Source organism: Mytilus edulis, chromosome 4 (genome assembly GCF_963676685.1).
Source record: "Mytilus edulis chromosome 4, xbMytEdul2.2, whole genome shotgun sequence".
NCBI classification, from domain to species: domain Eukaryota; kingdom Metazoa; phylum Mollusca; class Bivalvia; order Mytilida; family Mytilidae; genus Mytilus; species Mytilus edulis.
The window spans coordinates 42,731,218-42,746,358 of record NC_092347.1 but is presented as its reverse complement, the minus strand read 5'-3'; the positions used below and the strand labels follow the sequence as shown (position 1 = coordinate 42,746,358).

Sequence of the window (15,141 nt, the reverse complement as noted above, 5' to 3'; positions counted from 1 at the left end):
ATGACAGGTAAACCTATCGCTTGTCCGATCAAAGATAGTTTTGAACCTTTGTAACATATACTTGTGCTTTCCCGTTGATATATTACAAATTTGTTAAGAAGCTTACTAGGTTCAAACAATCTCTAAAAAAATTGACCTCCTATGAAATTGGCAGTCTTGTTTGGGTTCATGAAAGTTTACACCCAAGCGTATTCATGCGGAGTAGAATCAAAATAACCAAATGTTTAACTAAGAGAAAAGGAAAACAACGGATATTTTCTCTATCAAGGACGTTAATCAAAAATCAGAGTGAACGAAAATTTAATTAGCTTTATAATGTAAAAATCTTTCTTTGAAAGCATTATAGGCGTTCGAAGTTTTATTCAAAGACGATATTCTGTAGTGGCTACATACAATTAAAACACAAGGTGTAGTAAAAAGTAAAATGTGGATTTTTTCCAGCAGGAAACTTACCAGATTTAGACCGTTCATACCACAGTAGTTTATCGATGTTAAAGGGGCAATAGCTACGATATATATATATAAAAAAATAAAGTATGATTTTTTTTAAGATCAATCATTAATCAAATTGGAATAATGAAATAATAATTTGCTTTTAGCAATCAATTTCCTTTAATTTTGTTGAAATAAGCGATTAAACATAATTTTTGACTGATTCACTTGCAAGTGAAAACGTCATCATCATTCTAACCGGTATTCGTGTGAACTTCAAGTTAACCCCTAGCTAGAGATTGACAACGCATGCATTGTACGTGTACTGGTTATTTAAAGAAAAAGAATGTCAACAATGAAACTGAAACTACGGTAAATCATTTGATTACTAATTCGATGCACATAAAATCATTCTTATATGGTTAAAAACAATGAGAAACATCTATTTTAATGCCCCACCTACGATAGTAGGGGGGCATTATGTTTTCTGGTCTGTGCGTCCGTTCGTTCGTTCGTCCGTCCGTCTGTTCGTTCGTCTGTTCGTTCGTTCGTCCGTCTGTCCCGCTTCAGGTTAAAGTTTTTGGTCAAGGTAGTTTTTGATGAAGAACTTGAAACTTAGTACACATGTTCCTTATGATATGATCTTTCTAATTTTAAAGCCAAATTAAACTTTTGACCCCAATTTCACGGTCCACTGAACATAGAAAATGAAAGTGCATGTTTCAGGTTAAAGTTTTTGGTCAAGGTAGTTTTTGATGAAGTTGAAGTCCAATCAACTTGAAACTTAGTACAAATGTTCCCTATGATATTATCTTTCTAATTTTAATGCCTAATTATATTTTTTTATCCAATTTCACGGTCCATTGAACATGGAAAATGATAGTGGGAGTGGGGCATCCGTGTACTTTGGACACATTCTTGTTAATCTATAAAATAAAATCATACAGACCTATAAAAATCCAATTGCACGTGTTGGTTTAATCTATTCGTATCTTTATTTTTGTTTACATCGCTTATATGGTCATCTGAGGTCAGATCGATAGTTAATTAGATGGCGTCTGGACTAAAATACACACGAAACGAACCTATATATTATCTACCCCATGCTCTGTAAACTATTATTTTAGACTTTTGATAGTTTGGATAAATGTTTTACATTGTTATAAACCAAATATGAGAATTTGAGTCAAATCGGTTACAATGAATTTGACAGCTAATGCCCCTTTAAAATCTTATAAATCGGTTAGGAAGATAAAAGTCTAGGAACAAACAATAACTGTGATATCGTTTGAAATTTGAAAAGAGGGAGAACGGATGTGTCGACAGAGTCTATACAAAACGTAAAACCTAAATCACAATCGTTTTCAAAATATTCGGTTCAAGACAGTAGAAGACACACAATTTTCGTTTTCGCGGGGATTTCAACATGAGGATTTTTTCAGCAATCTGCTTCGATGGTTGACATTCTGCATTTAACAGACACCACCAGTCCAGTACGTAGTCACCATTTCTGTGTTGACATGAATAATCATTGATATGGTCATAATGATAACGGTTTACAAAACTTTGAATTTGTGAAATATTAAGGCTTTTCTATCTCAGGAATAGATTACCTTAGCTGTATTAGTGAAAACTTCTAGTAATTTTTGTTCCTCAATGCTCTTCAACTGAGTATTTTATTTGCTCTTTAAAAAAAATATTCGCGCGTCACTGATAAGTCTTTTGATTACGATACGCACGTCTGGCCCATATATACATTTCAATCCTGGTATCTATGATGGGGTTATTTATCACACCAACCAATGATAGAAAATTTGGATGTGCATACAATTTGATAAAGTTCAAAAACGAATATCAGTTACGAAACAAATGGACCTGTATACGTTTTCATGCCACAAAACTAGTTCAACTCACCATTTTTTCATAAAATGCCCTGTACCAAGTCAGGAAAATGGCCTTTGTTACATTATAGTTCGTTTCTGTGTGTGTTACATTTCGGTGTTGTGTCTCTGTTGTGTCGTAGTTCTCTTATATTTGATATGTTTCCCTCAGTTTTAGTTTGTTACCCGGATTTGTTTTTTCTCTATCGATTTATGAATTTTGAACAGCGGTATACTACTGTTGCCTTTATTTCAGACTTTGCACAAAATAAAGTTGAGAAAGAAATTGCATTAGAAAATTATGTAGTTATGAAAAAAGACACGTTTCGTACACATTTTATTTTCCCAAATGATAGACTTGAGAAACTTACTAAATAGCCCTCTGTGACTGGTCGTAAGGTGAAATAACACACACCCTCCTTCCCTACTCCACAAAACAAAAGACAATCGACAAACACATTCCCGTTTGCACCTCCATCGATCCCACACACACTTTATATAACTAACAATTCCAATTTCACATTATATATGCCTCTTTCAGATTAATAAACGAATAAATAATAAACACTGCTACTTTTTAATGAAATTAAAACAATAATATGATAACAGGATTAATGAGATATTCATTCTTCTGGTATTTTTCTCAAAGTGTTTCGTTTTTGTTCCTTATAACCTTTGCATAATTCTGGAGGTTCCTGCATGTAACACATCATTAGTGTGGTAGAGTGGCAGGTACATCCATTACATCCATCATCGCATGTGAAATGTTCATCATCTCTGAAAACTCTTCCTCCATTGACACATGTACCTAAAACAAAATGATATATAACTACGTTTGTCTCATGTGGTAACAATGAACAGCCCTGAAGAAAAATGTGTCTAATAGTAAACTCATCATAGATAATAGGGTTGGAAATTTTCCTCATCAGTTATAATTAGATTTGAAATTTGTAATCAAAATGGATTTTGATATCAGAAAATACTTATCATGTTCTTAAATCGTACCAAAAATGAGAACAATAGAAGTCAAGCCATACAACCGTCGTTTGTTGCTGTTTATTATTTTGTACATATATCAGGCCGATAATTTTCTCGTTTGAATTATTTACATGTGTTATCTCGGGGCCTTTTATAGTTGACTATGTGGTATGGGCATTGTTCATTGTTGAAGGCCGTACGGTGACCTGTGTCATTTTTGGTGTCTTACGAAGAGTTGTCTAATTGGCAATCATACCACATCTTTTTTTTTATATACTTACTGTCCACATCAGTTATAATTAAATGGTAACTTTGAAAAAAGGTTGAAAGAATTAAAATTGAAAAAAAATCTGTAGAAATGTGAATGTTTGTTCAGTCTCCTTGAAACTTCGTATGTTAGTTTTGTTAACTTGATTATAAAGGAGTTAGTCTGTATTCTTTATATTTTAGCACCTCATATTCTCTATTCTTTTTTGGGGGTAAATTTTTCTCATTTCTTTATACCCCCCATTATTCTCTATTATGTGAAACTCCATCCACGCCAATATAAAAGGCATGCAGGTACATTGTCTTATAAATATATTCCACCTCTTACTCACCATTACAAAATGGACAACCAGTTTTTGGAACAATAGGGTCAGAACAGTCTGTTTTTGGGCAATCCCATTCAACACAGTAATTATTTCTGTCTCTAAAAATACTATGACACGTTCTGCCATATCTAGCACCAGTAGGGAGACTTGGTATTGTTTCACCTTCTTCATACACAACACATTTGTCACCGAGAATACATGAGAATCCTGTAAATTAAAACTTATCATTCCAAGCAAATATAATTAGTCTCAAATAAAGTTTCTTGAGGGTTGATTATTTTCAAATACTGCGATACTGCATCAAAAGTTTGTATACAATCCATTTATTTTCTTTTACAATAAACTCATCATAGATACCAAGATTAAATTTTGTATTTACGCCAGACGCGCGTTTCGTCTTCATAAGACTCATCAGTGACGCTCGAATCCAAAAAAGTTAAAAGGCAAAATAATGTAAGAAGTTGAAGAGCATTGAGGACCAAAATTCCTAAAAGTTTTGCAAAATACAGCTAAAGTAATATATTCCTGAGGTAGAAAAGCCTTAGTATTTCAAAAGTTCAAAAGTTTTGGAAACATTAAATTTATAAATATGACTTTTAATGATAATTCTTTTCAGCACATAAGTGTGGTTGGACTGGTGATACCCCCGGGGATTTAAAACTCCACAAGACATCCTGATTATTAATTTCAGTGATATCAAAGATTAAAGCAAACTTCGTCATTATATATATTTGCATTTTTTTATGATTGAGATTCCCCCCAACAAACACACACACTTTTTGTCATGCCAGTAAATTGTTAAGGTACATGTAAAGCATGCACGTGCTGTCTCTTGTTCAAAAAGATCGAACAGTTCAAACAGTAACCAAGGATATTTTTTTTAAACTGTTAATGATTCTGTCAGACGATTCCGGTTTTTTTTAATGCATGTGGAAACTTACTTTGTTCAAGTTATTCTAATATGGTTTAATTCTTATCACTAAAACAAGTAACTTCTCCGCCAAAATTAACTTTGCTTTATATCGATATCATTTTAAAATAGCGAGGATATTGCAGTGGTGAAAGCTTCTCTGTCTTACACATGTTACAATTATGAAGGTTTGATGGAAAAATCGTATCTTTAGCTTCATTTTTTTTAAATTAAAAAATACACTTATTATGTCCGGATGTAGGAATATGTAGAAACGGTCAGAGATGTATAAACAAAATGACAAACAAAAATAACAAAAATTTTGTTAAAACTTTCTAATTTATCACCGGGGAAGTTTATGAAGGTAATGTTAAGAAAAGTGTCATCATTTCAAGAGCACTGCATGTCTACTGAAATGATATCCTTAAATAAACGGTCAGTTTCAAAATCTGATTAGAACCACTGAGTTACAATGTGTATTTCTAGCATTAACAGACTATAATTGTTTTCATAACAGTAGTTAAATTTTAAAGGTTGAAATAATCATTAAAATGGACTTGATTCTTGAACATTTAGCGGTTTCGTTTACGTAAATGACGCATATTTATGTCTTCCTTAAACTTACCAAGCAAGAAGAAAGCCAATAGGAACTTCATCCCTGTTAATTCTGCTTTAATTGAGATCTGAAAACAAATTAAATGGTTGATTGACAACTAACACAACAACAAATTGCCGTTTCAGAATTAAAATCAATCTGGGGGATATTTTCAAAGTGTATATCTAAATAATTTAATTTTGAATGTAACACGTCTTCTGATTGACTGACGTTGTTTAGGTTATCAGATTGGCTGACATAATTTAGTCATGTGACCGTGACGTCATCAACGTTTTTTCATGGTTTTCACACGTTTAAAATGGAATTTAGAATTAAATAATAAGAAATAACTGTAATATTTTATCTGTCTATTCGAAATAACATACAAAATTTTATGTTATTTCTTCATAGACAGAAAAAATATTACAGTCATTCCTTAAATAAATTGATTGGTTTAAAACGTAATAAACAATACAATACAAATACAACTAATGCATGATGCAACGTTATTTTCAAATGGTGTACGTACACTTCAGTTACCAATAGTCCTTTAGATTCTAGAAAAACGAATTATAGTAGGCTGAGCCATCATAAGGTTTCTTTCTTGATTCATGTTCCTTTTAAAAATGAATATACAGGAATAGTCGGATCAGGTTTATCATATTTTGCTTCACACAAAAACCCGTTAATTATTTAACATAGAGGAATTACTATACAAACATATATACCGTCAAAATATGATTAATTACCTGACAAAAGTTATCTGATAAAAGGTAAAGAAACTGATGTACAAGTAAAATATCAGATTAAGTTAAATTGTTTTAAATGCGGTCTAAATTGCTTGTTCTGTTTAGTAAATAACAAATATATATATATACAGCAGGAATACTCACGTTTTTAGAATTGTTTCTGTGGAATGTTTGTTTTGTGGAGTTTTACGTGTAACAATTACCTTTATAGTATACATGTTACACTCCAGGGTTTTTGAAAAAATCTCTAACAGCTTACAATTAATTTATTTTAAAATCCATTTAATCCATCTGCCACAGCTTCAGTTGTTTGCATGAAATTACACTTTCTCTAGGGGCGTTTGGTGACTGATGACTATTCTGTTACTTGCAGTTAAATTCAACAACATTAACGGTGCAAAGTGTTTTGAACCAGATGGTAGCATTCTGACAATAAATGTCTCTTCGGTGATACTCAAGGCCTAATATTTGAAAATCCTAAGCGTATTTTACATAAGAGGAGCCCATAAACCAAAAACAAAATTATGGTATTTCTTACGAAAGTGTCTTGTATTACCATTGAATATTCCTTTAGATTCTAGAAAAGCGAATTATAGAAGCCACTTTACGGTTTCTCTGATGCTTCTTGTTCCTTTTATAAATGATTATACAGGAAAAATCGAATCAGGTTTGTCCTATTTTGCTTCACACGAAAACCCTATATGTTTAACAGAGAGGAATTACTTTTATAAAAATATATACAGTCAAAATATGATTCATAACCTGCCAATAATTATCTAATAAAAGGTAAAGAAACTGAGGTACGAGTTCAAGAATCCGATTAATATAAATTGTTTTGAATGCGGTCTTAATCGCTTGTTCTGTTTAGTAAATAACAAATCCATATATATACAGCAGGAATACTCACGTTTTCAGAATTGTTTTTCTTGAATGTTTGTTTTGTGGAGTTTTACGTGTAAAAATTACCTTTATAGTATACATTTAACACTCCGGGGTTTTGATGATACCTCTAATAGCTTACAATTAATTTATTTTAACATTAATTCTTGCCATCTGCCACAGCTTCATTTGCTTGCATCAAATTATTCGTTCTAGGGGAGTTTGGTGACTGATGATTATTTTGTTACTTGCAGTGAAAATTTTAATAACATTAATGGTGCAAAATGTTTTATATATCATATGTGTTTTAGTCTGCATGCCTATCTGATTAAAAAAAACTTTTTCACATAAGGATAATAAAAGATTTTGAGTAGGCAGCTATTTTTGGGTAGGTATGGTTAGGGCAAACGAAAATAATCTTTTTCATGGCCCAAAGCGTAAAATATGAGGAGCCTATAAACGAAAAGTTACTAAAAGATATACTGGGGATTCATTATTGTTCGTTGGACACCAATTTTCGTAGACTTCGTGGGTAAAGGTGATCTCGAAATTAAATGTTCAACGACTGACAAATTCTCTATAGACTGGTATGCAGACTTTCGAAAAAACCACGATATCAAATGTCCACGAACATGTACGTTTTCCTAAATCCACGAAAATAGGCACATACGAAATTTTATTAATCCACAGTAACCAAAGTCGGACAAGGAACCAGAACTTTGCGTGAGGGATGTATATTTCTTTATTTAAAATAATATCCACAATTTTGTAACAGCAAATTTTAATAATATATTTTCATGCCACTACCTAAGTGTTTAAAAGTACAGAGCTGTTGATACTCTCATGGACTTTCAGTCGACCTAGTGTCATATCTCACATATGTATTGTAACAGCCTGTAGACCTGAGATGAAGTTGATAACTTGTTTGCACTCAGTTTTTTGCTTTTTTTTTTAAATGTGTGGTTTTCTATGTTGTGATGTTATGCTATTGTTTCAGAAAAAGGGAGAAGGATTGGTACTATTAAAACGTTTAATCCCACTGCAAATGTTTTCACCTGTCCTAAGTCAGGATCTGATGTACAGTAGTTGTCGTTTGTTTATGTAATTTATACGTGTTTCTCATTTCTCGTTTTTTATATAGATTAGACCGTTGGTTTTCCCGCTTGAATAGTTTTACACTAGTTATTTTGGGGCCCTTTATAGCTTTTTGTTCGGTGTGAGCCAAGGCTCCGTGTTGAAGGCCGTAAATTGACCTATAATGGTTTACTTTTATAAATTGTTATTTGGATGGAGAGTTGTCTCATTGGCACTCACACCACATCTTCCTATATCTATACACATTTGCATCGGATAATATCCGGAACAAAAAATTTAATTGAGTTACATCTGAAAATAAGCATTACTATGAAAGACATTGTTTATATTGAATGCTTGTTTGATGGAGTTTTTACAAGTATTAAATACTTTTTAATGTATAGTAAAATTGAGAATGGAAATAGGGAGTGTGCCAAAGAGACAACAACCCGACCATAGAAAAAACAACAGCAGAAGGTCACCAACAGGTCTTCAATGTAGCGAAAAATTCCCGCACCCGGAGGCGTCCTTCAGCTGGCCCATAAACAAATATATACTAGTTCAGTGATAATACTAATTTCCAAATTGTACACAAGAAACTAAAATTAAAATAACACAAGACTAACAAAGGCCAGAGGCTCCTGACTTGGGACAGGCGCAAAAATGCGGCGGGGTTAAACATGTTTGTGAGATCTCAACCCTCCCCCTATACCTCTAGCCAATGTAGAAAAGTAAACGCATAACAATACGCACATTAAAATGCAGTTCAAGAGAAGTCCGAGTCTGATGTCAGAAGATGTAACCAAAGAAAATAAACAAAATGACAATAATACATAAATAACAATAGACTACTAGCAGTTAACTGACATGCCAGCTCCAGACTTTAATTAAACTGACTGAAAGATTATGATTTCATTATATGAACATCAGGCACAATCCTTCCCGTTAGGGCTTTAGTATCATACCATCATAACATATATGAGAAGAACATAACCCGTGTCATGCCAACAACTGTTTTTTGAATAAATGTGTTTAGTTCCGATGCAAAGACCCTATAAGTGAATCAATATTAACGCCAAAATATGCAATCTTTAATGACCTGACAACAGTATCGTAACTATATCCCTTCTTAATAAGTCTATTCAAAGGTTTTGTTAGTTTTTGAGGTGAATGCTGACACCTTTGTGCTTTATAAAGAATATTTCCATAAAAAATTGGATGTGAAATACCTGAACGTATAAGAAGTCTGCATGTTGAGCTATATTTACGAATGATGTCCTTATACCGATGATAAAATTTAGTAAATGTTTTGACTAGTTTGTGATATCGAAAACCCTGGTGTAATAATTTTTCAGTAATACATAAATTTCTCTCGTTAAAATCTAAAACTTTGTTACATACACGAGCGAATCGTACAAGTTGAGATATATAAACACCGTAAGATGGTGACAAGGAAACGTCACCATCTAAAAATGGATAATTAACGATAGGAAATGAAAAATCATCTCTTTTATCATAAATTTTAGCATTCAGCTTTCCGTTAGTGATATAGATATCAAGATCGAGGAAAGGGCAGTGGTCATTGTTAGTATTAGCTTTATTTAATTTAAAGTAAGTTCAACAGGATAAATTTCTTTAATATACATACTGATTTCGTCATTATTGAGAGCCAAAATATCATCCAAATATCTAAAAGTATTATTAAATTTGTTTATCAGATGTTGTTTCGATGGGTCTTTGCTTATTTTTGTCATAAATTGTAACTCATAGCAATACAAAAATGTAACACTCTAGGGGTTTTGATGGTATCTCTAATAATACACAATTAATTATTCTAAATTCCAGTGAAGCCAGCTGCTACTACTTGTTTGATAACAAACTTTACTTTTTTTTAAATGACTATTTTAGAATTTTTGTAGAATTTTATTACATAGAATGTTCGCAACACAAGTGAGCTAGTAAATAGATATAGGAAGATGTGGTGTGGGTGCCAATGAGACAACTCTCCATCCAAATAACAATTTATAAAAGTAAATCATTATAGGTCAATGTACGGCCTTGAACACGGAGCCTTGGCTCACACCGAACAACAAGCTATAAAGGGCCCCTAAATTACTAGTATAATACCATTCAAACGGGAAAACCAACGGTCAAATTGTATCTGAAATTTAGTATATAGCTTCACTTTTCAAGACTTAAATTTGGTTGTTTATTTAAAGTTGTTTTCCCTTTTGGTACCCAGATATTGGTTAAGTCAATTAATCAGTACCAATCAAGGAAGTGTTAGGTATTTTTTAAGCTGGCAAATTTAGTTTTATCCTGATCGGGTAAACATTGAGATATTAGGAGTCAATTTAAGCAATGAAACAACACTAATAAGACATTATTTAAAAGAAATACCCTAGTGAAGGATTACATAACTGGTAAACTTTTTATGTTCTGCAAAACTTAAGACAAGATTTTTGATAAAAATGGGATACGTATATATAATAGATCCAATATGCGGAAAAACTCAGCTTTAATAAAATGAATGTATATGTTGCACAATATCTAAAATATCATGATAAGCAAGCTTAAGAACACTCGAGATAATCTCATTCGAAAAATATTAATTGACCAATCTTGACACTAAAAGAACAACAACAACAAAGAGAGAGAAAAGAGAAAGGAAAAAGGAGGGGTCGTGCCCAAACAGCATGTGCAATCAATTTGTCTTTATGTAATCGTACATTTTTCTAATCATTCGTTCGGAAATGCAGATCATGTTGAAGGAGATTCTTATTTTTGCCCTTTTATTGCATATTATGCGGAATGATTTTATTATAGGTTTTCAAATCTCATAAATCGATTAAGAAGATAAAGTCTAGGTAACAAACTAAAAACAGTGATAACGTATTAAATCTTAAAAAATCAAGAACGGATGTGTCTATACAAACGTTAAACCTTAAATTGCATCGTTGTCAAAATATTCGTTTGGATAATTCAAGGCAGTAGGAGACGCACATTTCTTTTTTGCTTGTGGAGTACACAATTATGTTTTTCTCTTGAATATGCTTCTCTTTTAAACATTCTGCATTAAACGATAACCCCAATCTATGACACAAAAAAATGGATGTGCATACAAAGTCGTGAAACACAAGGCCACCTCCACCATTTCGAAATTCGGAGCCTTCTGCTTTATAACACTTTAATCCGCATGAATTCGGTTTTGATGGCGTAAAAAACGAGTACCAGTTGCAAAAAATATTGGCCTGCATTATCTTTACGTTTTCTGACTTTTCACACAATTTAAAATCAAGTCAGGGGAAAATAGCATTAGAAAGACAATAACAATCAAAACCAAGGAGTAAACAAAGTGTCACAAAACCAAGGGACATTTACATCAACAGTTATAAATAATAAATAAGAAACAACACGAACTCCACTAAAAACCGGGAGTGAAATCAGGTGCTCCGGAAGGGTAAGCATTTCCTGCACCGTATACGGCACCCGTCGTGTTATTTCTTTGTTCAGTTCGGTAATGATGGAAGGTTATTATGACTGAGGAAGAATATCAGATATGATTTCTGACACACTTTTAATAATAATGGCCAATCAGCTCATGATGGCGACCGTAAAGTTTCTTGAGTGATGACCTTAATTTGATTGATTCATAGTCCTGTCTTAGCAACTTTTGAGAAAGCAGTATTCCTCGTTAAACAAAATCAACGTTCTTTGACCTAGCTCTAGAGTAACGTATCAATTTAGACACATATACTTCTTATGCTGGTGTCGCTGGGATGTTGCTACACAGAAATGGAAAGTTGACTATAGAAAAATTAAAATCATCGCATTTGTCATAAGTTTTAGTATTCAACCTACAATCAGTAGTCATTTCGAGAAAAAGGTCTAAATATGAAGCAGATTTATCTGTGTCGGTAGTATCTTTAATTTCAAGTTCACTTGGATATATTAAATCAATATACCGAAAGGTGAAATTAAAAGACTGGGCTTATTTTTTTTCTCCTTTCTGTAAAAGCCCTTGGATAAATTCTGCTTCATAGGAATATAAAAACAAATCTGCAAGTAGAGGAGCGCAATTATTGTAATTATAATTTATAAAATTATGTAGTTATAAAAAATGACACGTATCGTTCACTTTGATTTCCAAATGATAGACTTGAGAAACATATATTTTACTAAATAGCCCTCTGCGACATAAAAACATTTCTGTATGCACCTCCATCAATCCAACACACACTTTATATGACTAACAATTCCAATTTCACGGTATATATACATCTTACATTAAAAAAAATATTAAGTAATAAACACTGCTACTTTTTAATGGAAATAAAACAATAATATCATAACAAGATTAATGAGATATTCATTCTTCGAGTATTTATCTCAAAATGTTTCGTTTTTCTTCTTCATAGACCTTTGCAAACTTCTGGAGGTTCTTGCAAGTAGCACATCATTTCTGTGGTAGAGTGGCAGGTACATCCATTACATCCATCATCGCAAGGTGAAATGTTCGTCTTCTCTAAATACTCTTCCTCCATTGACACATGTACCTGAAACAAAATAATTCATTACTATGTTTGTCTCATGTAACAACAATGAACACAGCCTTGAAGGAAAATGTGACTAATAATAAACTCCTAATAGATAATAGGGTTGGACATTTTCCATATCAGTCAGTTATAATTAGATTTGAAATTTGATTCAAAATGGATTTTAATATCATAAATTACATATCGTGTTCTCAAATCGTACCAAAAATGAGAACAATTCAAATATTTATTGTCATATAAACTCTGAACAATAAGTTTGTGACAAATAAAATAAACATACTATTACATAGAAGTCTATTTATACAACCGTCGTTTGTTGCTGTATCTCATATCTATTTTTTGTTTATTATTGTGTACATAAATCAGGCCGATATTTTTGTCGTTTGCACTGATTTACATTTGTCATCTCGGGGCCTGTTATAGCTGACTATGTGGTTTGGACATTGCTCATTGTTGAAGGCCGTACGATGACCTGTGTCATATTTGGAAACTTATGAAGAGTTGTCTCATTGGCAATCATACCACATCTTCCTTTTTATACTTACTGTCCACATCAGTTTTAATTAAATGATAACTTTGAAAAAAGGTTGCAAGCATTAAAAATGAAAAAAAGTTGAAATGTGAATGTTTTGTTTAGTCTCCTTCAAACTTCGTATGTTGGTATTGTAAACTTGAATATAAAGGAGTGTTTGAATGGGGTCCTTCATATCTGTATATTTTTTAGGCCATTTTTCTCTATTTCTTTATATTTCTTGCCCATTATTCTGTATTCATTATTTAGCACCTCATATTCTCTATTCTTTTTTTACCATTTTTCTCTTTTCTTGATATCCCCTCCCTGCCCATTATTCTCTATTCTTTAAACCTCAATCCACACCATTTTAAAGACATGTGCATTGTCTTATTCATATATTCCACCTCTTACTTACCGTTACAAAATGGACAACCAGTTTCTGGTATAATTGGATCAGAGCAGTCTGTTTTGGGGCAATCCCATTCAACACAGTAATTATTTCTGTCTCCAAAAATACTATGACATGTTCTGCCATATCTAGCACCAGTTGGGAGACTTGGTATTCTTTCACCTTCTTTATACACAACACATTTGTCACCCAGAATACACGAGAATCCTGTAAATGAAAAGTTATTTATTAGTAATTAAACACAATCATTCCAAGCAAATATAATTAGCCTCAAATAAAGTTTTCTCGATAATTGTTTTCAAGTCGAATAATACTTGCGATACTTAATTTCAATCTGTACCAGTAGTTATTGTACAATGCTTTTATTTTCTGATACAAGACATCCTGCTGATTAATTTCCGTGATTTCAAAGATTAAAGCAGACTTCGTCATTATATTTGCATTCGTTTTGGTGATTGAGCTTCTTTCTCTCCCCTTATCATGCCAGTAAATTGTTTAGCTACAGTCAAACCCTTTTTTAGAGACCACTTAAGGGAGAGGGAAAAGGTGGTCTCTTAAGACAGGTGGTCTTTTAATACAGGTTCATTTGATATGAAATGTACTATATAGAGATCTAAAATTTAGGGGTAGTTTAACACAGGTTTTTTTGCTTAAAACAGGTGGTCTCTTAAGCAGGTTTGAATGTATATGTATATAATGAAAGTGCTGTATCTTGTTTTGTTCAAATCAGGTTTTAAATCAAACAGTTAAAACAGTAAATAAAAATTAACATTTTTTAAATTGTTCATGATTCTGTCAGACGATTCCGTAAGTCACATTTTTTTAATGCATATGGAAACTTACTTTGTTCGAGCTATATCTAATATGGTATAATTCTTATCACTTAAAAAAATAATCTCCATCAACATTGACTTTCCTTTATATCGATATCGTTAATAGCGAGAATACTGCCGTGGTGAAATCTTTTCTGTCTTCCAATTATGAAGTTTTAATGGGAAAATCGTATTTTTTAATTAATTTTTTAATTAATTTTTTAATTAAAAAATACAGTTATAAAGTCCGGATGTCGGAATACGTCGAAACGGTAAAAGATGTATGAACAAATGGACAGAGACAGAATAACAAAATGTATCTAAGGTACATTTTGTTAAAACTTTCTTAATCTATCACCGGGAAAGTTTATAAATGTTAAGTTATGAATCATGCCATTTTCGAAGCAATGACTTCTGAAATGATGATATCCTTAAATAAACTATCAGTTTCAAAATCTGATTATAACCACTGAGTTACAATCTGTATTTCTAGTATTAACAGACTATTGTTTTCATAACAGTAGTTATATTTCAAAGGTTGAAATGATCTTTAAAATGGACTTGATTCTTGAAAATTTAGCTGTATAAGGTAGCACTCCACAGTTAGAAAATAAAATTAAAAATGAGCAACAAAATGTTTTATCATCTCCTATTCCTGGATTTTTAATACATTAACCTAACTGTTTGTGTTGTACATGTGCATATGTATGTAATCAGTATATTCCATAGATTTGATTTTCAAAAGTTAAAAGAGTGAAAA

At 32.2% G+C, this 15,141-nt stretch overlaps 1 protein-coding gene across 1 annotated transcript; it reads right to left on the bottom strand.

Annotated features, from left to right (window-relative positions):
* Nucleotides 1-2,870: 2,870 nt before the first annotated feature.
* LOC139518443 (uncharacterized) lies at nucleotides 2,871-6,323 on the bottom strand. Its single transcript, XM_071309984.1, has 4 exons — nucleotides 6,282-6,323; nucleotides 5,419-5,476; nucleotides 3,890-4,090; nucleotides 2,871-3,120 (listed from the first exon to the last, which is right to left on the bottom strand). Exons 2-4 carry the CDS (start codon nucleotides 5,447-5,449, stop codon nucleotides 2,936-2,938), a joined length of 417 nt encoding a protein of 138 aa, XP_071166085.1. The 5' UTR covers nucleotides 5,450-5,476; nucleotides 6,282-6,323; the 3' UTR covers nucleotides 2,871-2,935.
* Nucleotides 6,324-15,141: the final 8,818 nt, after the last annotated feature.